The following is a 22,428-nucleotide window of genomic DNA, read 5'->3' on the forward strand; positions in this document are numbered from 1 at the left end:
TTAAACCATGGTTTACTTTGGCATCCAAAGGCAGCCATTATGGAGACATACAATACATGTATGCAATCTATACCCATTTAATTATCTAAATAATGTAATTGAGAGTAGGATCCACTGAACACAGTGAGATTTACATCTGTGTAAGTATGCATAAGGGCCTAGGACTTGCCGATCAGAAGGTCAGTGGTTCAAATCCCCGTGACGGGGTGAGCTCCCATTGCTTGGTCCCATCTCCTGCCCACCTAGCAGTTCGAAAGCACATCAAAGTGCAAGTAGATAAATGGGTACCGCTCCGGCAGGAAGATAAATGGCGTTTCCGTGCGCTGCTCTGATTCGCCAGAAGTGACTTAATCATGCTGGCCACATGACCTGGAAGCTGTCTGCAGACAAACACCAGCTCCCTCGGCCTATAGAGCGAGATGAGCGCAGCAACCCCAGAGTCGTCCGCGACTGGACCTAATGGTCAGGGGTCCCTTTACCTTTAAGTATGCAAAGGGTCAGGCTATAACAAAGTGGTAGAAATATGGATCTTCCTATATGCAAAGTTTTTTAAAAAAACAGCTGAAGAGAAAAATTATCATCAACCGTATTTGTGACTGCAGGAAAGGACAGGAGAGGTGGGATTTCAGCAGTGTTGTGGAAGGTGCAGCTGAATGATTTACTTGTGGCTCAAAAAACTGGCAGGTCAGGTTGCCCTGAAGTACATTGTCACAATCTGGCCACAGAGTGCTACCCAAGGACACAGTTCAGCATAGTTTTAAACTGACCTGCAATAACTGGGCAGACCTTGGCTGACAAATGTGTATCTTTGTGTTGCTAAGTTGCAGGAGAGCATGCAGCCAAATGGAAGCCTTTTTAAAAAGAGGTATTTAAAGTGAAACGCTAATGACAGCAACCACAGCGCAGGATGTGTATTTCATTTAAATGGAAAGCTGATCTTTGCCCCTTTGTTTTGAATTTCTAATCTTGTTTAAGCACTTCTAAGTGTGCTTTATAAAATCATTTCCCCTCCCCGTTTGCAACCCGAACCATGCCCGAGACTACGAGCTCTTCAAAAAGAATGTGGTTCTGTGGCATACAAAGCAAAGGCCACTTTAGGCTGTTAATGGGAACATAATATTCCAAGTGCCTGAAAACACAGCTTTACTCCTCTCTGCGATGACCTCATGGAAATACTGAACTGTGAGCAAAGGAGGCTTGAAGGTTGCGGGGGGCAGGGGTGTGTGGCAGCGAGATTAAGCAAAAACGTGCGAGCAATTTTGAAATATATGGAGGAAAACACCTGATCCAGCCAAGGGTAAACATTTATAAGTCATTCATTTCAGCATTTATATAATTTCCATTGATATTAAAGTGATAAAGCCATTTGATCATGCCTACCATCAGCAATAGGGGAACCAGCCATACACCAAAGGACAACAGAAAAGGCAACAGGTTTAAACTACAGAATGATAGGCTTGGGTTAAAAAGAAGGAAACTGTCCCATCTATATCGCTCAACATTGGGTGGGAGGAGGCAGAGTTGAGGTGACAACAAGCATCTTTTATTTGAAGGCTTTCAAGAAGAAGATGCCTGAAAAAAGGCTGGTCTTGAGCTTCAATGGCATGTTTGCAGCCAGTTCTCTGCTGTCGCCTATGAAGAGCCAAATGGGTGAAGGGGCAGGTCAATCCTGAATATCCTGACCATGGCACTCTACTTGTGGGGCGGCAGCAGGGGATATTTCATGTGGGATATCCCAGTGATTGATCCCTGTGCTTTTGATCTGGTCACTGAAATATTAGTTCAAATCATACATACAGCTGATCATTTCTTTAAAAAGCAGCTCAACAGCATCACTTATGGAAGAGCTCCCACATGGCTACGGAAGCATTTCAAGGGACCCACTAAGATCACATTCTGGATCTGCATGTAACATAGAATCATAGAATTGTAGAGTTGGAAGGGACCCTGAGGATCATCTATTCTAACCCCCTGCAATAGCAAGAATATGCAGCTGTCCCATATGGGGACCAAACTCACAACCTTGGCATTATCAGCACCATGGTCTAACCAACTGAGCTATCCGGATTTCACATAAGTTACTGAAGGCCAGCTGGGCTGTCTTTAGGAATAAAAAGGTCATTGTTTCACATCGAAGCTTCGCCCCCTAAATTCTCAGACTCTTTACTGCAACGCACAACTGCGTTTTCCCAGTAGTGATCACGCCTTTTTACTTTGGAGATACAGCTCTGGATATTTGAAAACGTTTGCTCGATCCCCACAAGTCAGTGAAGATTGCACAGCTGTGCATTTAATTTGCTCCAACTCACAGCGGAATGATTGGGACTGAACTACTAATGCAAATAGGCTCAAGACTGCTTTAGATTCATACTGGTGTCCAAAACAAGGAAGAATCTCCACCACTGTTTTATGCTGTCTTTGTGGGCAACTGTCCCTTTAACGCAGCTGCATCTAGTGCAGTTTGAACACAAGCAAGGCTGCAGCCAAGATATGCCATCTGTTTTCTAGCAGGAATGATAAAATGGAATTGCTCCATTGAGGCAGATTAAAGTGCTGTAATGCAGGATAATGCCTGTCATCATCCAATATTTTGTTGTATCAAAACAGAATGGACTTACTGCTTTCATGGACCTGATCCAGCTGCTCCACAGAACTCAAGGAAAAAAGCCTGTACCCAGTTCTGGTTCCAATAGCCAGGGAACTGCAAAAGATAATTTAAGCACTGATTACGTCAAAGCTTGGCACATTCTGAACCAGAAGGATTGTTTGGCAATAGGAAAATTGGATCTGATGGGTTTGACGGCAAGATTAGGGAAGAGACCTATGGGTTAAGGAACTCATTCAGAAGGGTGCCTACGGTTACAAGTCTAAAAATCTTACCTCTCAGCTAAAAGGTTACAAGCTACTTACAAAAACCAAGGAAGATTTAGAGAAAGGAACAGACTGCCCAAGCCCCAAGAAGCCAACAGGGAGCCAGATGTGGAAGTACTCAGAACAGGGAGCGGGGATACTATGACGAGAGACTAACCCATGAGCATGCAGAACCAACTGGAAGGGTGAAGATTAAGAAACTTTAGAAGTTTACCTGGGATAATAAGGGCTTGTATTAAGATGATACAGGGTAGCAAGCAGATGTGCAAACATTACACACATCACAGCCATTATTATTTGTATAGATACATAATTTAAAGAGCAGTAAAAGAGTGGAGCGACAAGTCCCTGCTCCAAGGAGCATACAATCTAAATTAAAACTGCAGGTGGGTAGCTGGAAGAAACAATGATAATGACACTGAATGGAACCAGATGCAGCAAATGGTACTTAAGACTTTGCTTTAGCTGTGGATTAAAAACCTGAAGCACAGCTGTGGCACCTGTAGGGTTATAGGTCCCATAAGTTCCAGACAGCATGGCCAATCATCAGTAATGTAGTGCAGCATCAACTAGAGAACCACAGGTGGTGAGCCCCTGTGCCCGTTCTCCACCGGGAGAAGAAGGCTAGTTTGCTCAACATATACGTATTTATTACATTTATATCCTACCTTTCTTCCACAGAGCTCAAGGCAGTGTATACAGAGCTCTCAAGTATATTAAGTTCATAGGCAGCATCCCATCCAGAAATTGAAAAGGCAGTGGCAGAAAGTTTGCAGAATTGTGCGCTATCAGACCATAATAACCCTGTGCCTGCACGTTATGTATTTACGTGACCAATGAAACTATCAGATGACTGTTCTGCAACAGTTGGCTTGCCCTGCCAAATGTACACACAGCAGGTACAAAGCATTACATTTAACTGCTGTCATGCTGACTTGCTTGATCTAAGCAGTTGTACATGTCAATGTTTCATTTGTGATTACCTTAAAATAACCTAAAATGAAGACGACACATTTGTGTATAACATACAAGCGCCCCTATCAGTTTTCTTCCAACGCTCTTTGTTCAAATGCTCAACAAGCAAATTTTCACACATATACACACACTTGCTACTTTGCCTCCCACACCTGTCAGATATATTGACATATGCAAGCTAATCTTCCTACCTTTCCTGACTAGTGGTTGAAGTTGTGAATGAGTAGGCAATTAGGAAACTGAAGAAGAGAGGCGTAACAAAATGCATAAGAAGGTGCAATCCTAAACCCGAATAAATACAGTGGGATATACTTCCAACTAAACATGCATAGGATTACACTGTTAATCTGTCAACAGAGAGTTTATGACTGCAATCCTAAGCACGCCTAACTAGGAGTAAGCCCCACTGAACTCAATAGGACCTACTTTAAAGTAGACATGGTTACAATACCACTAAGATTTTCCCCATCCCTGGGCTGAAGATGTCATACACAGTAGTGATAGCAATGGGATCCAATGAACAGAGAAATCCTACCTTACGTCGACTAAGGTGAAAGGAGAAAATCTGCTGGCAGAGTAACTGCCACATCCTTTCCCAGCCACCTCACCGTGGGCAGGGAATTAACTACCCTAGCACCTTAGTTCCAGAGGTATATCAAGGGAACAAAGAGGCTTAGGATGTGACATCTCTTTTCCCACCACAGATGCATACTGTTTCTCCCTGCTCCACCAATGGGAACTCTTATTCCAGCAGAGCTTTCCACCTGTGGGCCAGAGGACATCTAGTGGGATGTTGACCTGCTAGCCTACTTCCATCTCTGCTGGCAGAGCAGGACTTAGCTTCCTGAGGCCCTTCAGCTGGCTTGTCAGTGTGAGTCAGATTGCTCCCTTAACTGATAGAGATACTTACTGGAATAAGGCGAGATTTGGGCTTCAGAGTCAACCCAACCAGGTAAGTAATGAAAGCCAAATAGGCAAAATGTTATCCTCTAATGTTTGGCAGCTCGCTTCCTTGTTACTTCCCCTACCCCAAACTATAAGACACAGGCATTACATTTATATATTAGTTAAGAGACATCGTCCTGTCTCTTTCCAAATAATCCACATTTAACTTCCAATATAATTTATCTGATACTTCTTCATCTACCAGGCTTTACATTTCTAAACATAGAGATTTTGTGTGCGTGCATATAAAGTGGCACGCAGGTACTGCTGATCTTTTCCATAATCCTCATTTCCCCACTTGGCCATAGAGACTTGCCACTGACCTATGCTAGTCCTCAGCCTTTTTACACTCACAATAGGGTGAAAGGTAGGCACAAAAATAAATGCAACTTCGCTTCTCAGAATAAATGTGCACTGGATCTTTAGCACACCAGCAACCCAAACCCCGGACAAACAATTCCATTGGGATCTGAATGGCACCATTATATAGCAATTTGCAACCTGGCAGGCATGAATCAGATATAAATAAGGGAAGCAAACCTGTAAAGCAGGAAATGTGACACAAGAGAGAATTAAAATGCTGCAATGGCCTTTCAAGTAGTTCTAGAGAAACACAGTTCTAGAATGGCATAACAAGGGAGGCTGCCAGATACTGATGACATTGGGTATATTGTGAAAGCTGCCACTCAGAATTATCTGAGCAGGAAGGGAAGGGGTGTTGCTCCACCATTCTGTTTCCCAGAAAGGCAGAGCATATTCTGAGTTCAGGTCTTTATCAGCCCCATTCTGTTATTCAGCATTTGTTAGGGCAAAGAGTACTAAGATTAGACACAACCTATAAAAAAACCTAATTTCATACAACCATTCCACCAGGCAGGTAGAGAGGGCTGTTTTTCTGAATGTTTCCCCAATATCCAAGAAAAGCTACACATGGAAACCCAGCTGCTGCTGAAGAAGAAGAGTTTGGATTTGATATCCCGCCTTTCACTCCCTTTAAGGAGTCTCAAAGCGGCTAACATTCTCCTTTCTCTTCCTCCCCCACAACAAACACTCTGTGAGGTGAGTGGGGCTGAGAGACTTCAGAGAAGTGTGAGTGGCCCAAGGTCACCCAGCAGCTGCATGTGGAGGAGCAGAGACGCGAACCCGGTTCCCCAGATTACAAGTCTATCGCTCTTAACCACTGCACCACACTGGCTCCCAGGGGAAAACCTTCTGACCCCCAAACTACCCAGTCTAGCCATCCCCCTCATACTACTGCCCTTAGGTACAGGAAGTTTTATGTTTGGGACCATTCAAACATTCAGCCTTTGTCTTGCAGTCTAAAATGGCACAGCCCAGGATGGATATTTCTATCTTATGTAAATTTCCTCCAAAACGTCGGCTCACATGAAGGGCTGCAGAGGTAGCTTTACTTCTATTATTAGAAGCTGTAGATCTTAGGTACTGCACAGAATGGAATCAGTAACAGAAGGGTCCTTAATTTTAAAAAAGTTATGTGGGAGGTAGGGACTAGCTATGTCTCACGTTCATTTACTGACGCTCCAAATATGGGAGGACCATCAACGTTTAGACAAGAGCAAAATTCATCTGCTACTGATGACACTCCCTGTCTCATTTTCCAACTTCTTACCTTCTGCCCTGGTATTTCATGCCTGGAACAATTTCTTCACATTTTTTGAAGCACTTGCTTCTTTTCTTTTAATTTCCTCCTCACAATCCACTTCTTCAGCAAAGCCTTTTTTTGACTCTCTTCTAGGCTTTCCTCACATGCACTTTTTCAGTTACCCGATTCTCCTTTCTCACCCACATCTAAAATGTAAACTGTCCTGACCTCTTCTTCCTATACTTTTATCTTCTCCATCCAATGTAGACTTTAAAGCTTTTAGTTAGTGAGCCAGGTTAAATTACTGCTGAGACAGGAAGCACTATGGAAATCAAGATGGGATTTATACTACACACATGCACACAAATTCCCACATCTATGATGAAGGACTAAGGCTGTCTCTTCCAATAGTGAGCCCAAAAAACTGAATCAAAAGGAAAATTAAGGTTGGTCATGCCTTGATATCACACTAAGCTTTCAGTCATAGCTCAGGATATGCAGAGTATACACCTGCATGCATCCCCTCTCCTGCTGCTTTGCAAAACATATCAGAATTCGACTCTTTTAACCATAGTTTGTTGATTTGTCCAGACTGGGAACTATGGTTGAGCGCTTCCATACAAGCCAGGATTAAAAGCAAGATTTAAACTACGGCTTTGAAGTTGGCTCATTTGGAAGCTCTTAATCGTAAGTTCCAGGTTTAGACTGAACAATAATCTATTATTATGTTTGGAATCCTGGTGGGGTTTTTTTGCTACTCGCACAAAGGGGAAGAGTAAAGTTGCAAAAAGGGGCTGCATGCAGGTGAACACACTGCATATCCTGAGCACCATCAAGAAGGCTGATCGCCAAAGAATTGATGCTTTTGAATTCTGGTGCTGAAGGAGACTCTTGAGAGTCCCATGGACTGCAAGAAGATCAAACCTATTCATTCTTAAGGAAATCAGCCCTGAGTGCTCACTGGAAGGACAGGTCGTGGAACTGAGGCTCCAATACTTTGGCCACCTCATGAGAAGAGAAGACTCCCTGGAAAAGACTCTGATGTTGGGAAAGATGGAGGGCACAAAAAGAAGGGGACAACAGAGGACAAGATGGTTGGACAGTGTTCTTGAAGCTACTAACATGAGTCTGACCAAACTGCGGGAGGCAGTGGAAGACAGGAGTGCCTGGTGTGCTCTGGTCCATGGGGTCACGAAGAGTCGGACACGACTAAACGACTAAACAACATGCAGGTGAAAGCCACTTGCACACATTCCGACTCATGAAGGACTGAAAGCTTAGCATGATGTCCGAATGTGGCAGATGTCGCAGAGGGTTGTTCCATCTAACGATGAGCGTACTCATGCAGAAGCCCAGCCTAGTTTATTGGGCTCTAATTCACCTTGGAAACCTTAATTTGTCCTGAAGCAGGCGCATCTGGAAGCCAGATGGGCAGACACAAGATACTTTTAATTTGTGGTGCCCCTATGCCAAAGAGAAGGAGTCTTTCCCATTCAGAAGACAGTGCTTCCACTAAGATTTTACACATTTTGCCCGAAAATTATTTAACCTATGATTTGTTTGTAGAAAGGGTTTACATACCATGCCACATGACTGGCTTTTCTGACCCTCCGTGACCACAGGAAATAAACTTCTAATTACCAAATGCCTGGAGACAAACAGGGGTTAGCTAGCTTCTCTATGACATAGTTTGAACTTCCAGAGACACTGATCTGGGCAGTATTGGAGACAGACCGCTGAATTAATGGACCTTTAATCTGATCCAACAAGGCAATGCCTTTTCTTAGAGTTCCCTTCCTCATCTTAAGAATCTAATCCATCTGTGCTCCCTTTAATTTGCCCACAGTTTATATTCTTTTCAGTATGGTTTTAATATCAAAACAAAATAACTGCAACAGCAGCTCACACTAATAGTCAATCCATCTCTAGCACTGTATGGAATGATCCCTCCACTGGTGTTCACTTCCAGATCCCCTAAACAGCAGGAAACACCCCCAATCCACCTAACATCTGAACCTAGAATGTGTCACATCATGTGTTAAACTAATTTGACTTTCATTCACTGTGCCCTATGGCAAAGTGTTTCATAGACCAATTAGGCAGCAACCAGTATGAAAGCCTTCTGCCTTTTGTTTGTTTGAAACATGCTCCCTGATGACTTCCTTCAATGTCATTTGTTTCTTGCATTTTGGCTCAGAGCAAAGATATTTCCTGTTCACAGTAATATATTTCTGGCTCAGAGGTTGCTTCCCTCCCCCCTCCCCCAATTATAAAGTGATAAGATGTCAGACCTCAAGTTCACCTTTCTCCACATCCTGTTTAAGGCAATGACCAGTTCCTCGGGATTTATTGCACAGCACTAACCACCACAATGGAAGCACAGTGAAGACAGGAGACTCATCCTGCACCTTAATTGCACATGATTAATGTGACCGGAAAAAATCACATTGTAACTTGTTTAATGCAAGACGGCAGTTGCTGGAGCCTGTTCAACAACTTCCATAGTTGGAAACTGCTACAACCCTTGAAAGACCCTGGAGAGAGAGAGAATTTTTTTATATAAAGATAGATAGATGGATGGGTTGGATTTGGTGTGGGAAAGAGAAAGAGGATATTTTGTTCTCATTTGTTTGCATTCTTGAGAACTATTTGACATTCAAGAATCAAACTTCTCTCTGCAACCATGAAGACCAGAAACTTGTTTTCATAGAACCACAGGGGTTGTTGGGACCACAAGGGGAATACCCAGTAGCGGAGGGGGTCCATGGGCAGCACCAGGGCTGTGGGGCGCCCAACAGTGGGATGCGGGATGAGATATGTGTGGTGCGCGGCTTGCAGGGGTGCCCCAGTTGCAACCTCTCTCCCGGCCACAGCCACCCTCCAGCAGAGGGGAGGAGGCTAGCACCTGCCCCAGCTCGCCTCGCCCAATGGGTGGCTTGCCCCGCCCCCATAGGCAACTAGCCCTGTCTAGGGTGCACAGCCCCGGGTGCCCGAGCGGCTAGCTAGGCTGCTGCGAGTACCATGCCAAACCCTGCATCAGAGGAATGTATAAAAACAAACACCAATCTGTGCCAATTCCCGTTTCAACAACACCAAGAACTGCTTCATATATTACAGTAGATGCAGGCATGCCTTAGTACTTTGGGATGTACCACTTTTTATCCTGAAAACATACAAAGGTAGCTACATTTCTTTTACACTGCATGCACACTTCAGAATCTGGGCCAACCATGGCTCCCTACATCTTGTTTCCAAAGCATACAAGCAGTAAAAAGATGGACAAGTGAGTGCCTCACACATTCTAGAGTAAAAAGAAAGATATGCTAAACATTTAATGCATTGCAATATGTGGTCCCACAGGATTATATACCCCAATAGTAACAGGCACAAGAGTTTAAGCCCTGCCAAAGGGATACAGTGGTACCTCAGGTTACATATGCTTTAGGTTACAGACTCCGCTAACCCAGAAATAGTGCTTCAGGTTAAGACCTTTGCTTCAGGATGAGAACAGAAATCGTGCTCCAGCGGCGCGGCAGCAGCAGGAAGCCCCATTAGCTAAAGTGGTGCTTCAGGTTAAGAACAGTTTCAGGTTAAGTACGTCCTCCGGAACGAATTAAGTACTTAACCCGAGGTACCACTGTAATAAAGGTAAAGGTAAAGGTACCCCTGCCCGAACGGGCCAGTCTTGACAGACTCTGGGGTTTGTGCGCCCATCTCACATCTATTGGCCGGGGGCCAGCGCTGTCCGGGGACACTTCCGGGTCACGTGGCCAGCGTGACAACGCTGCTCTGGCGAGCCAGAGCCGCACACGGAACGCCGTTTACCTTCCCGCTGGAAGTGAGGTTATCTGAATTTTGGATTCATGCTACCACTGTAATAGTTTTCCTTTAAAACCGGAGGACGACGACCTGTGGCTCTCTATATCAGGGGTCAGCAAACTTTTTCAGCTGGGGGCCAGTTCACTGTCCTTCAGACCTTGTGGGGGGCCAGACTATTTTTTTGGGGGGAATGAACGAATTCCTATGCCCCACAAATACCCCAGAGATGTGTTTTAAATAAAAGGGCACATCCTACTTATGTAAAAACACGCTGATTCCTGGACCTAAGGTGGGCCGGATTTAGACGGCGATTGGGCCGAACAGCCCCAGCCGGTATCATCAATGGTCAAGTACAATGGTAGTTGCAGTTCAGGAAGTTATAGGAGGGCCACAGCTTCCCCATCTCCAGTTTAAAGCATCCTTCATCAAGGAGGAGTCCGTTACTGTCTGTCATCAGTGCACATCGTTTCAGTTAGATTTTTAAGAAGTGGGACAACTGAAACCATACTTGGGATTTAAACTGTGAACACACCATTGTGGCATTTCCTGTTGCCCTTCCTGCTAAACAAGATTGCCTTTCCTTTTCATTTGGTCCACGGGATAAGCTACAAAAGGCAAGTACAGGACAGAAGAGGAGAAAATCAAAAGGCATCATCACAGCCACTGCACAAAGAGCTGGAGAGTGATAAAAGGAGAAAGTCAGGCTTTGGGGCTTGGCTTCAGTTCTTTAGGAATTACTAACCTATTCTTGAGCTGGTGGAAAGCTAGCTTATATAGATTCACAATGCTGAGCAACCCAAAGTCTAACCACATTCAACTTCATACCCCAGAGCAGTGTTTCCTAACTTGTAGACTGTGATCTGCAAGCGGGTCACAAAGCTTGTGCAAGTGGATTTAAACCTAAACCCAATATAATTATTGCTTTTAATCCTGTAAACTGGTATGATGATACCTATTACAACTTTTTCTTTTGTTGGCATATTATAATGCTGTGTTTACATTTGTAACCGAATGTCAGAATGGCTCAATCCATACATTTTAGAACTTGGTAACCACTCTCTGGTGGCAAATTCAGTGACAGTTTGCCAAGAGATGCTTATATAGGGAGTTATTCTGAGTGTTACAGCTCAGTTCTGATGGAGAGGCACTTGTGGAGAGCTGTCACGGAATCTGTCACGAGACTTAATCTTTTAGCCAAGGATAACTAAGTTTGCTTAGTTAAACTTTTCCCACTACTTTTCTGCTGAAGAAACACAAAAGTTTGAGTGGGTGTGGAACCCATTTGCAGCTGATATCACAAAGTCGTCATTGAATTATCATGCGATAGGAACCTCAAAGGAAAAATATTTGGAAGTGAGGTTATCTGAATTTTGGATTCATGCTACCAAAATTACTCTGTTATTACCAAGTATCCTGAGCTTGCTGGTGAAGCAATATAAGTGCTGATGCCATTTGATGGTACATAATTTTGCGAGACATGCTTTTCAGCAGTTATGCCTATGAAGATGAAATACAGTTGTATCAGGTCAATAGTGACCTGAGACCATATTGACAGCCATCAAACTCCACAATGACCTGCAAGCTCAGCCATCCCACTGATACACTATAACATGAACAAAACGATTCAAGCAATTCACAGGTGATTATATCTAAACACTGCTTGTGTAACCCTATGTTCTTAGAATAATTTGCAATAGCTTATGAAGCAATATCCTGCAATCAGATGATTGGTGTTCTTACATCTCCATTAAAAAAAACCTTAATAACTTTGTAAATAATAGAAAATGTGAGGGTGATTTGTGCAGTCCGTTTCCTGGCCACCACCAAATTCTGGGGCCAGGCTTGTTGCTTCATCAGTGCCTGGGAGGAGGAGAAGGAATCATCTGGCGTAACAAGAAGCCGAAAGCACCAGCCTGAAGATGACGAGTGAGACCTCGTCGAAACGTCGCACAGACACCCAGACTCTTACACGGGAAGACACCCGAAGACACCAAAACCTGCATATATATATATATATATATATATATATATATATATATATGCATAAATACACACACACACATTTATATATGTATGTATATGTATGTATTGTGTGTGTATGCGTGTGTCTGTGTATCTCACACACACACAAATTCCACATTAATAATTGCTTGATGCCTCAAGTCATGGTTATAACACAGGCAAACATGCAGTTTAACACATATGAAAATGATGGGTGCTGAATACCTAAAGTCCAAAATTTACGCAGTAATAAATCAACTGGTCACTATGCGCAGTAAATTTCGACTTGTTGGGACTTTTAAAAAAGGTCGGGATCCACACAGCTCGTGGGGAAGTGTGGCGATAGGGAAAAAAGCTTATCCATCACACACCAGACTTAACTTTTTGCCCACGTTACCCTAATTTCAGCGCACCTCAGAGAGCGGGAATAATCCAAAGATGCTGTTAATAAGATCTCCAAACTAAACCGGGTATCCATTAATTCTGTAGGCACCGTTTCCACCACCCCGCCCCTTCTTCCCTTCCTTTCTTCTGTTGTTGTTATTATTATTATCCGCGTCCCCGCATTCCCCAAAGGCCGCCGTCCCTTCCCCGCCTTGGAGGAGAGGATGGCTTCGCTCCCTGGGCTGGGCTCCCTCTTTCCCCCGGGGTGGAAGCGAGGGGACGGGCAGGGAAGGGGAGCCTGACCCACTCTGCCCTCTCCCCACTCACGTACGTGCAATCCTGGTTGTAGGAGAAGCAGCTGAGCGCCTCCGGCTCCCCTTCTCCGCCGGCGGCCTCCATGGACGGAGGTCGCGCCGAAGCCCCGGCCTCGATTTCTGCCCCTCGCCGGGGTTCGGCGTCTATCTCCCCTGCCGGACTTAAGTCTTCCCGCCCCCCACTCCGCAGTCACAGCTCCACGGCACAAGCGACAGCAGCAACAACAAGCCTCGCAGTGACCGCCGGCCTGAGGGCGGCGCCATCTTCCAGTCCGAGCTTTCCTATTGGGCGGCGAAGGTTCGGAAGGGCCGCCTTTAGCTCCGCCCCCCCGAGTCGGACGGGTTGGGAAGCCCTCGGTCGCAAGCCGAGGCCCCGCCCATGACGCCAACAGGGCCGGCAGCGATTGGCCGGCGAGGTGGAAACAGCTGACGGTAGCCACGTGGTTGTGTTGTGGTGGTTGCATCAGCCTGGAAGAGTGTCAGAAATGGGCGGCAGGTGATCCGCCGAGCGATGAGCTGGCGGCGGCTGCAGCTGCAGGCTCCCCGGGGCGCCGCCCTTTTCCCGGGGCCCGCTTCAGCTCTCCACGCTGCATTCTTTTGTTTCTGCTTTAAACGGATTATTTCTAATTACGGCTCTGGGTTTTTGTAAACGGGCAGCCCGTTACCTCCTTGATTTGGGCGGAATGACTACTGTAGAATAAACCATTTAACCATTACTGTACAACCTAATGACGCTTTATGCTTTAGTTTCTCTACTTTTTTCTCCTCCCACTTCCTTTCGTTTGCACTTTTATTATTAATAAAAATAATTTATTATTTATATGCCAACCCACTAACTGGGTTAATCCGGTTGCTCTGGGCGGCTTCCAACAAGTCAAAACACAGTGAGACAACGAACTTAAAAAACTTTTGTTGTTGTCAATAAACCAATTAAAAACAATTAATTGCAACCAAAGGCTATAATCCAGTACCTCCTTACCTAGGGGTGCATCCAGTTCAACTCTGTGTTCCTTACAGTAGTGGCGCTGTGGTCTAAGCCACTGAGCCTCTTGGGCTTTTGCTGATCCGAAGGTTGGCAGTTCAAATCTGTGTGATGGGGTGAGCTCCCGTTGCTTTGTCCCAGCTTCTGCCAACCTAGCAGTTCGAAAGCATACCAGTGCAAGCTGTACCGCTGCAACTGAAAGGTAAATGGTGTTTCCGTATGCTCTGGCACTCGTCGCGGTGTTCCGTTGCGCCAGAAGCGGTTTAGTCGTGCTGGCCACATGACCCGGAAGGCTGTCTAGTGGACAAATGCAGGCTTCCTTGGCCTGAAAAGCAAGATGAGCGCCACACCTCATTGTCTCCTTTGACTGGACTTAACTGTCCAGGGGTCATTTACCTTTTACCTTTACTTACTTACTGTTGTGGGCATAAATAAAACCACTATAGATAAATTACAGAATGGTGCTAGCATTAATGGTCTGTTATGGTGAAGCAAAGAGTCCTGTGGCTCCTTAGATACATCAACAGTGGCATAAGCTTTCATTGATATCAAGATGCACAAATTGTAATCTTCCTGCATCTCGACTCCGGATTCGAACTGCTGGCCTTCTGATCGGCAAGCCCAAGAGGCTCAGTGGTTTAGACCACAGCGCCACCCATGTCAGGCTTACATATAGTGACTCCTCTAAGCCTTCCTGCACATTTGCTACTCCAGCTGGAGTGATTGCACTGCACTGGCACAGCTATTGTTAAGACTGCAGCCTTGATCTGGGGGTAAAGTTATGTACTATGTAGTATTATGAAAAAGGACATTCATTTTACTGTCTACAGAAACAACAGTCATTGTCCAGCAGGTGCCAAAATAGGTGGGAACACTGCTTCACAGCACACATAGATGAATTTAATAATAATAATAATATTTTATTTATATCCCGCCCTCCCCATCCAAAGCCAGGCTCAGAGCAGCTATTTAGTAACAGTGGCCAGAGATTCAAGTGGACTGGCCCACTCATGGAATGAACATGGATTCCAAGTACACACACACATGGAACTGCATTGTTAACCTTCACAAAAAGTGAGTCTGTGTTCATCCAATGAGCAGTCATAGGGCAAATGTGCATAGGATGGGATTACTTCCAGGTAATGTGAACAGGGTTGCAGCTGCAATTTTGTGTGTGCTTATCTAAGAGCAACTGAACTTGGCAGAACTTCTAAGCCAGCATGCATCAATTTAGACTGCACACTACCTAAACATAGTAAATGAGAATTAAAGCAGAGGTTGAAAGCCTGGCTTTGGCAACAGGGATCCACCCCCCCATGAGTTATGTTTATGAGTGAAGTTAAGTGATTCACAGTGAATCCTGTCTGGGGCTGAAGGGAGATGGACTTCAACAACAACTAGAGGACCACAGATCCATCTACTGTATCTAGCTATCATAATCGGACCACATCAGAGGTAGAAGCATGTAAAGACGAAGAAATGTGAACTACCAAACTCTGCTGTTTAAATAATTCTGAATAAATTCTGCAAACTGGCATAATGTTTAATGTGTTTACTATGCCTTAACTACAAAAGTTTGCAGAGTGAATGTGTGGGGAAGCAGAAGAGGAAGGAAAATTTGAAATCCATTTCCTAATTGTTCTTTGGCCATAAACTTGGCAAAGACCAAGGGTAGACTGGGGCCAAGTTCTGAAAAGCAGCTGATGAGATGGTAAATTTGTGCCTGGGCTTTACCATCTCAGGTGGCAAGCAGTTATTCATATTTTATTCCATAAAAAATATATCCCTGCACACAGAAAACTAGTATCAAGGAGAAGGGGTGTTGCCCAGCCTTATTCCTGATGTGCTAATTTTCAAAATGTGGGAATGTTTTTTCATATCCTATAACTCAATGGACCGGTCACCTGGCTCCATATAAGGCAACTTCCTGTGTCCTCATTTGTAGACTAGAGTGGCACAAACGACAGGTTTCATCACTTCATCTGCTGCCTGTGAGAACTTGATGTTAGATTCAGGAGGCAATGGGTTGCAAAGTAGCCATGCAAACTACACCTGCAGAAATTCCTTCTTCTACATAATAACTAAATAAGGCCCTTTGTGCCAACCTCCGGGGCCATGCTACATGTGATGTGCAGTTTCAAGGTCAGTGCCAGTGCGTAGCATCCTTGGGCACCTGCTGAGGTCTACCTGCTTACCCCCCACCGGGCTCTGGGCTGTGCTCTTCCTCCACCTTGCGGTTGAAAACTGTTCATTTGCCATCTCTGAGCTGGCAAGCAGTGACCTAGAGGAGATCGTCTTGTGCTCACCCCATGGGCAATTGTGGCTTTCCTCCCCATATACAGTGGTACCTCAGGTTACAAACACTTCGGGGTACAAACACTTTGGGTTATGGACGCCGCTAACCCGGAAGTAGTATTTGGGTTAAGAACTTTACCTCAGGATGAGAACAGAAATTGCGCGGGGGTGGCAGCGGGAGGCCCCATTAGCTAAAGTGGTACTTCAGGTTAAGAATGGACCTCCGGAACGAATTAGGTTTGTAACCAGAGGTACCACTCTCTCTCTCTCTCTCTATATATATATATATATAAAATTTCAAAAGTTTACAGATTTAATACACAATATATATTTTCCAATTATGATTCATTTATCATTTGACTTCCATCCCCCTATGGTTTCCCCATATTTTCTAGTATTGCTGCATATTATAAGTATACCCTATCTATTCTGCTTGTTCCCAGATACATACTTTGCTACTGTTATTCATTCAAATCCTACTTGCATTTTTACATGTTTTACAATAACTCTTTAGATATATTCTACAAAAGATTTCCAATCCTGCTTAAAAACCGCCTCTCCTTGACCTCTAATTTTCATGGTTAAGACTGCCAATTCGTTATACTGTATTCCAGCACTCCTCCATATATTTTAAATTTAACTGAAAGCAGCAGGTAGGGATGAAATCAGGAGCTAATAATAATAATAATAATAATAATAATAATATATTATTTATACCCCGCCCATCCATCTGGCTGAGTTTCCCCAGGACCACCACCCCTGCTTTCCTGCTCCTGATTTCAGCTTCCTGCAGCATGAATTTGTAAAATAAACAGGAGTTGTCGTTTTTTATTTTATTCGCTCAGCTGCCACATGGGGGTGTAGTATAGTCCTGAACAGACATAACAAATGTCAAGCCTCATTCTTGTTGCAACCAGGTTTGAGGGGCTACTACGGAGTGACCCCAGATTCACACCACTACCCACTGTTGAAGCAAGATTCTGGATTCCCAAAGTATCTTTGTGTTTAATTTATGGAACCTCTGACCAAAGATCCAGCACAACGTCCATTCTGTGATATGAACTTCTGGTACATTATAGGTGGTATTCAACTAAGTTTGACTTGGAATAGATAGACCTAATGAGGCATCTGATCAAGGCCTGTATTTTAAAATGAGCTTAAAGATATATTTGCAAATGTTTGTATGTTTCATGCCAGGCAGAAACCAGCTGGCTAAGTACTTTGGCAGTTGTTTATCTTCCTGCTCTCCCGAACAAGGGCCTCCCTCATTTATAGCAGTAGCAGGAGACAAGTTTCTCAAAGTTGTAAAAGGGAATTACAGGCTGGGAGCAAATGTTACACTAACCCTACATATTACAGAATACAATCAAGCTGCAAAAACACTAATTAAGAGTTGGTAAATAGTAAGATTTATTGTTTAACAGAAAATAATACCATGTGCCTCCCATCAGACTCTAGCCATATTTTCCTAAGGTTTAAGGTATACTGAGTTAAAGGGCAATAAATTTTGGGAAGAGCTAATGGGGAAAGCAGCTGACTGGGAAAGGAGGGTGTAAACTGAAGAGGCTTCTTTTGAAGCTGTTTTTACTGAGTTCCTTTTTTACTTTGCAAAGGCCTTTTCTTCTATCTATGTTATGTATGAGATTTGTTGGCTTAATGTAGTTATGCAAAGGATTTAGAAAGTAAGAAATGTTAGATTCTTATGTTAGATTCTTATTTCATTGATGGTGTGTGAGAATATGAACCCAAGGTCTCTGTTTAGATAGAATTTAATAGCATGAGCCATTTGTTTTAGCCATTTGTTTTGGAATGTAGGGGCAACAGGGGCAAAAGGTGATCTGGTAATTAAGGTGCCTTGTCGAGGCAAATGTAAGATATATGGCTACTTGTCTGCCATTTATGGATAGAAGGAAATATAGCTCTTTGTCTCCCATAAAAGGTAATAGGAAATGGGTGTATCTTTTATGATTGGTTCTAGCAAACAGCCAATAGGAATTTCAACCAGGCTGATTGGACAGAGGCAGCCAAAGGAGGAGCAAGGGGGCTGGGCTGAGGAAATATAAGTGCTGGCCATCAGGGTTGGAGGGGGCAGAGCTTTGGTAACCATATACCACTGTGCCTATCATTTATTTGTCTGACAAATAAATTATTATTTTAATTTCTCTATTGCTGTGTTGAATATTTCATTCCAGCTAAGCGTTAACCACAAGCAGGGTGCTACACTACCAAAGTGAATGGCCTTAACTTACTCATGTTCATGGATTGAAATGGGTCTACGATGAGTAAACTTTGGTTGAATACCACCCAAAATGCGAGGAAATCCAGATTTTCCACCAATCATACACTTCTTCGAGAGCTACAACCAATCCCAACACTAGCAAATACACCAGTGGTTTTCTACTAGTGTTCCATGGCACCGTAGGGTGCCTTGAATTATAGTCCAGGGTGCAACACTGGCCTCTTTCCTTCTTTCCTTTCCTCCCTTCATCTGATGTCCTCTCCCATCTCTGCCTCCCAAAGGCTTGCACAGTTGTTTGTTGCAGCAACCCTGGCTACAAGCTGCCTCTGGGACTGGCCAGGGGTGCTTCCCAAGCCCTTGTAGGGCTGTGTGAGGAGGCACCTCTCTGTGGGGCAGGGTGGGCAGCTCAGAGACCGGGGTGGCAGCAGTGGCTGCCTAGAGGACTTCCAAGGAGAGGAGAGGGGAGGGAAGGGAAGAGAAGAGGAGAGGACACTGAGGAACACTCCACAAAAGGAGGGTGTTCGAAAAAGGGTGAGAGGCTGCCAGTTCTGCAGGCAAGGGGTGAAGTAACTGGGCTCCTGAGCCCCACAGGGGTGCCGTAGAAAGAATGTAGTTGGTCAAGGGAGCCGTGGACCCAAAAAGGTTGAAAATCTCTGCTCTACACATTTGTAACATTCTCACTTCATATTTTTCATTGTATACTTAAAAATCTTAGGGGTAAACCTAAAGACGTGTAATGTGGAGAATTTCATCTGAGTTTGCATCATAAATTGTCTGTGGATCCATCAAAAAGAGCTGTTGCTACATTAAAAATAAGTAATTAATGCTGCCATCTAGTGACAATGTGGCCTCACAACCATCGTCTTTGAAAATGAAGATCACGCACGTTCAAACCACGTGGCTTCTCCCAAAGAATCTTGGGAACTGCAGTTTATTAAGGGTGCTGAGAATTACTGTATAGCTCTGTCACAGAGAAACTTCAGCTCTCATGATTGTTTGGGGAAGACGCGTGCCTGTAAATGTGCACTGTATGTCCTTTAAATGTATGGTGTGGATCTGCCCTTTCCCTCTGTTTGTAGCAGCCACAGCAACAGTCAGTGCATAGCTGTCAACTTTTCCCTTTTCTTGCGAGGAATCCTATTCGGAATAAGGGAATTTCCCTTTTAAAAGGGGAAATCAGTGCCAGACTTATGTATAGGCTAAGTAGGCTGAAGCCTAGGGCCTCTAAATCTAGGGGGCCTCGCCAACCCACCCGCTCCCCAGTGGGCAGTCTCCTCTCTCCCAAAATAGCCCAGGTGGGGCTGGTTAGCTTGGGAAGCAGGTGTGTGATGCCTCAGCTGGAATAGGCTCAGGTAAGGGTCAGAGATGCCTTGTAAAGTCCAGAGTATATAACAGGAAGACAGTCCTGGCCAGGCCTGTGTCCAAGGGGATTGTAAGAAAAACACTGGGGTCTAATTTGAATAGTAGAGTGCTTGGTATCTGGTGGGCAATCTCACCCTTTATTTCCACACTGTGGCTCCAGACCAAATCATTTGTCAGGAGAGCTATGGCCTGGCGAGGACGCAGGCCTTCCTGTTACACCTTCTGGGCTTTTTAAATACAAGTTTCTCAATCTACCAGATTTACACAAAACATCAGCTATGTTTATATGTGTGCGAGTGTGTGTGTTTTGCTCCAAGTCCAGAAACTTGAGATCCATGGGTATTTGTGGGTAAATCTGTCCCTTGTCAAAATATTTGTCAGAAATAATAAATCAAGTGGAGGGTCAAGTGCATTATTGCCAACTGTTCTATAACCTTTATGCTGACTACCTGAATTGTGTTTGTGAGGCACTAATGGCTGAAGACCACCATTCGGGAACCTATTGCCTAAGCTAGTAAGGAAAGACAATGTTTAAAATGCACTAATATAAGATCAAAGCTATATACAGAGGGTGGGATTCATAATATTCACTCAAATCATATGAGACATACTAGGACAAACTGAGAATTAGGGAAATGATCCATACATAAGGTTACCACAGCCCTTTATAGCTGTCGTTTGTTTCAGTCATTTTATACTGGGCAAATGAAATGAGAAAGCCATTCCATGGGGTGCTGTGAAACTGTGCCCTATTACATAGTCTGTTTAAGTATGTCTGAAGATATATTGTATATTTTGAGATAAAACATTTGAAAGATATTTGCAGTGCAATCATAAGCATGTATACTGAAGTGTGCTTAGAACTGATAGTTGCTTAAAGGCCTAAGAATGCAGTAAACATGTTTAGGATCAGTCTAGGCAGGGCCAGCCCAGCCATGTTGTCCAGTTAGGATCCCCAGGGGCAGCAGATCATGATGTGTGATCTTTCTTTCCTTGTTCCTGATGTGGATCTTCACTCACCCTTTCTTCCCTGGCAGGGAGAGGGGTCATAATTTGGGGATTCACCTCAGGTGCCAAAATGTATTGGGTTGACCCTGCATCTAGGTAAGAGCTTAAGGCTTCACAGAAAAGATGGGCTTTGTGGAGGCAAACAATCAACTGCTGTTGTTGGACCGCATGTGTGTCCAGTCCGTGCTCCAGAAGTATCCGAGTCACATGCGGTCCAACACTGTGGTTCTAGATTCAGGTAGGTAGCCATGTTGGTCTGACGCAGTCGAAATATATACGTATAAAAAAATTAAAAATGTCCAGTAGTATCTTAGAGACCAACTAAGTTTGTTCTTGGTATAATCAACTGCTATGTTGGATGTTTCAGCAGCAAAGATAGGCACGGTGGAAGTAAGAAGAATTTAAAGATCCTGAGTTCTTTAAATACCTCCTCGCTATCCCTCCTGGGAATCACTGTGGTATTTTCCTCACAGTTCCCACGCTTTCTATTTAAAGCATGATCCAAAACAGTTTTAATATGCCACTTTTTAATAGTTTCTTTTTTTCTTCAGTATCATGAAGTAATGGAAACAACATAAAAAGAAACACAAAACAGAGAGGTACAAGTCATTGCTTAGAGGCTTACACAGCAATAGTCGTAAATTCTGTATTAATGCTTGCTTCCCTCCTCATCCCAAAGTTACCATGAATCACTTCTGTGCAGTTCATGTTTACAGCGCACAGTTACTCTTCAAAATTGATTACCAACACTATCCATAGTTTAGTCTTCTATCCACAAATAAAGGCTTTAGAAAGGTGTAGACAGCCCTTCTTTCAATGTCTAGTCATACCATACAGCAGGTGAGGGGAACTCGTGGCCTGCCAGCGGTTGCTGAACTACAACTCCCATCAACCCTAGCCATTGATCATGCTTGCTGGGGCTGGTGGGAGTTGTAGTTCAGCAGCTTCTGGGGGGGCCACAGGTTCCCCACCCCTGCACTCCCTTACCTAACAAATATTGCATGTCTGCACTTACAAAAATCTATGTGGTCTGCTCCTGAAGACATACCTGGTAGCAGCAATTCCTGGGGCCTGGAGCAAACACTCGTCCCATGTTGGGAGTCTGACCACTTCACAAGCGGGAGCTGGGAACTGGTTGTTGATGGCTAGGGTGAGATCTTGGCTCCTCATTCGTAAACACTAACCCTGTGTGAATACGAACGTGTGGGTGAGTGGAAAAAGGTTTTTATTTTGCTTGCTGGAGTCTTATATGTACATTCAGTTATTGCTTTGTAGGATGCCAGCACTGTCTATATAACATTCCAGCCCAAGTTACTGAATGTAAGTAAGCAGATGTGGGGAACGACCCGGCCTGCGGCCTACATCTGGAACAAAACATTCGGAAGAACTTTCTGACAGTAACAGCCTCCCACGAGAGGCGGCGGGCTCTCCCTTCCTTGGAGCTTTTTAAGCAGAGGTTGGATGGCCCTCTGTCACGTATGCTTTAGCTGAGATTCCTGCATTGCAGGGGGTTGGGCTAGATGACCCTCGTGGTCCCTTCCAACTCGATGATGATGATGGAATAGGATGTCCTGATTTTCATCCGGGAAACATTGGAGGCTATACACCTCTACCTCTTCTTCTTTCTCTG

The 22,428-nt window shown here is 44.3% G+C and overlaps 1 protein-coding gene across 3 annotated transcripts in view; it reads right to left on the minus strand.

Moving 5' to 3' along the window:
• WIPI1 (WD repeat domain, phosphoinositide interacting 1) overlaps positions 1 to 13,212 on the minus strand; it is a 47,501-nt gene extending 34,289 nt beyond the window's left edge. The window contains exons 1-2 of one of the 3 annotated variants that reach the window (XM_082212686.1): positions 12,930 to 13,211; positions 2,619 to 2,701 (exon numbers count right to left, since the gene is read on the minus strand). In XM_082212686.1, coding sequence (XP_082068812.1) covers positions 2,619 to 2,701; positions 12,930 to 12,997 — 151 coding nt within the window. In that variant the 5' untranslated portion in view covers positions 12,998 to 13,211. Of the gene's footprint in view, positions 1 to 2,618; positions 2,702 to 12,929 lie in introns of those variants that run through there. The other 2 variants (XR_014216753.1, XM_082212687.1) reach the window with 2 other exon arrangements.
• Between the last annotated feature and the right edge of the window lie 9,216 nt (positions 13,213 to 22,428).

The sequence above is a fragment of the Podarcis vaucheri genome, assembly GCF_965113315.1.
Source record: "Podarcis vaucheri genome assembly, chromosome: 2".
Classification (NCBI taxonomy): Eukaryota; Metazoa; Chordata; class Lepidosauria; order Squamata; family Lacertidae; genus Podarcis; species Podarcis vaucheri.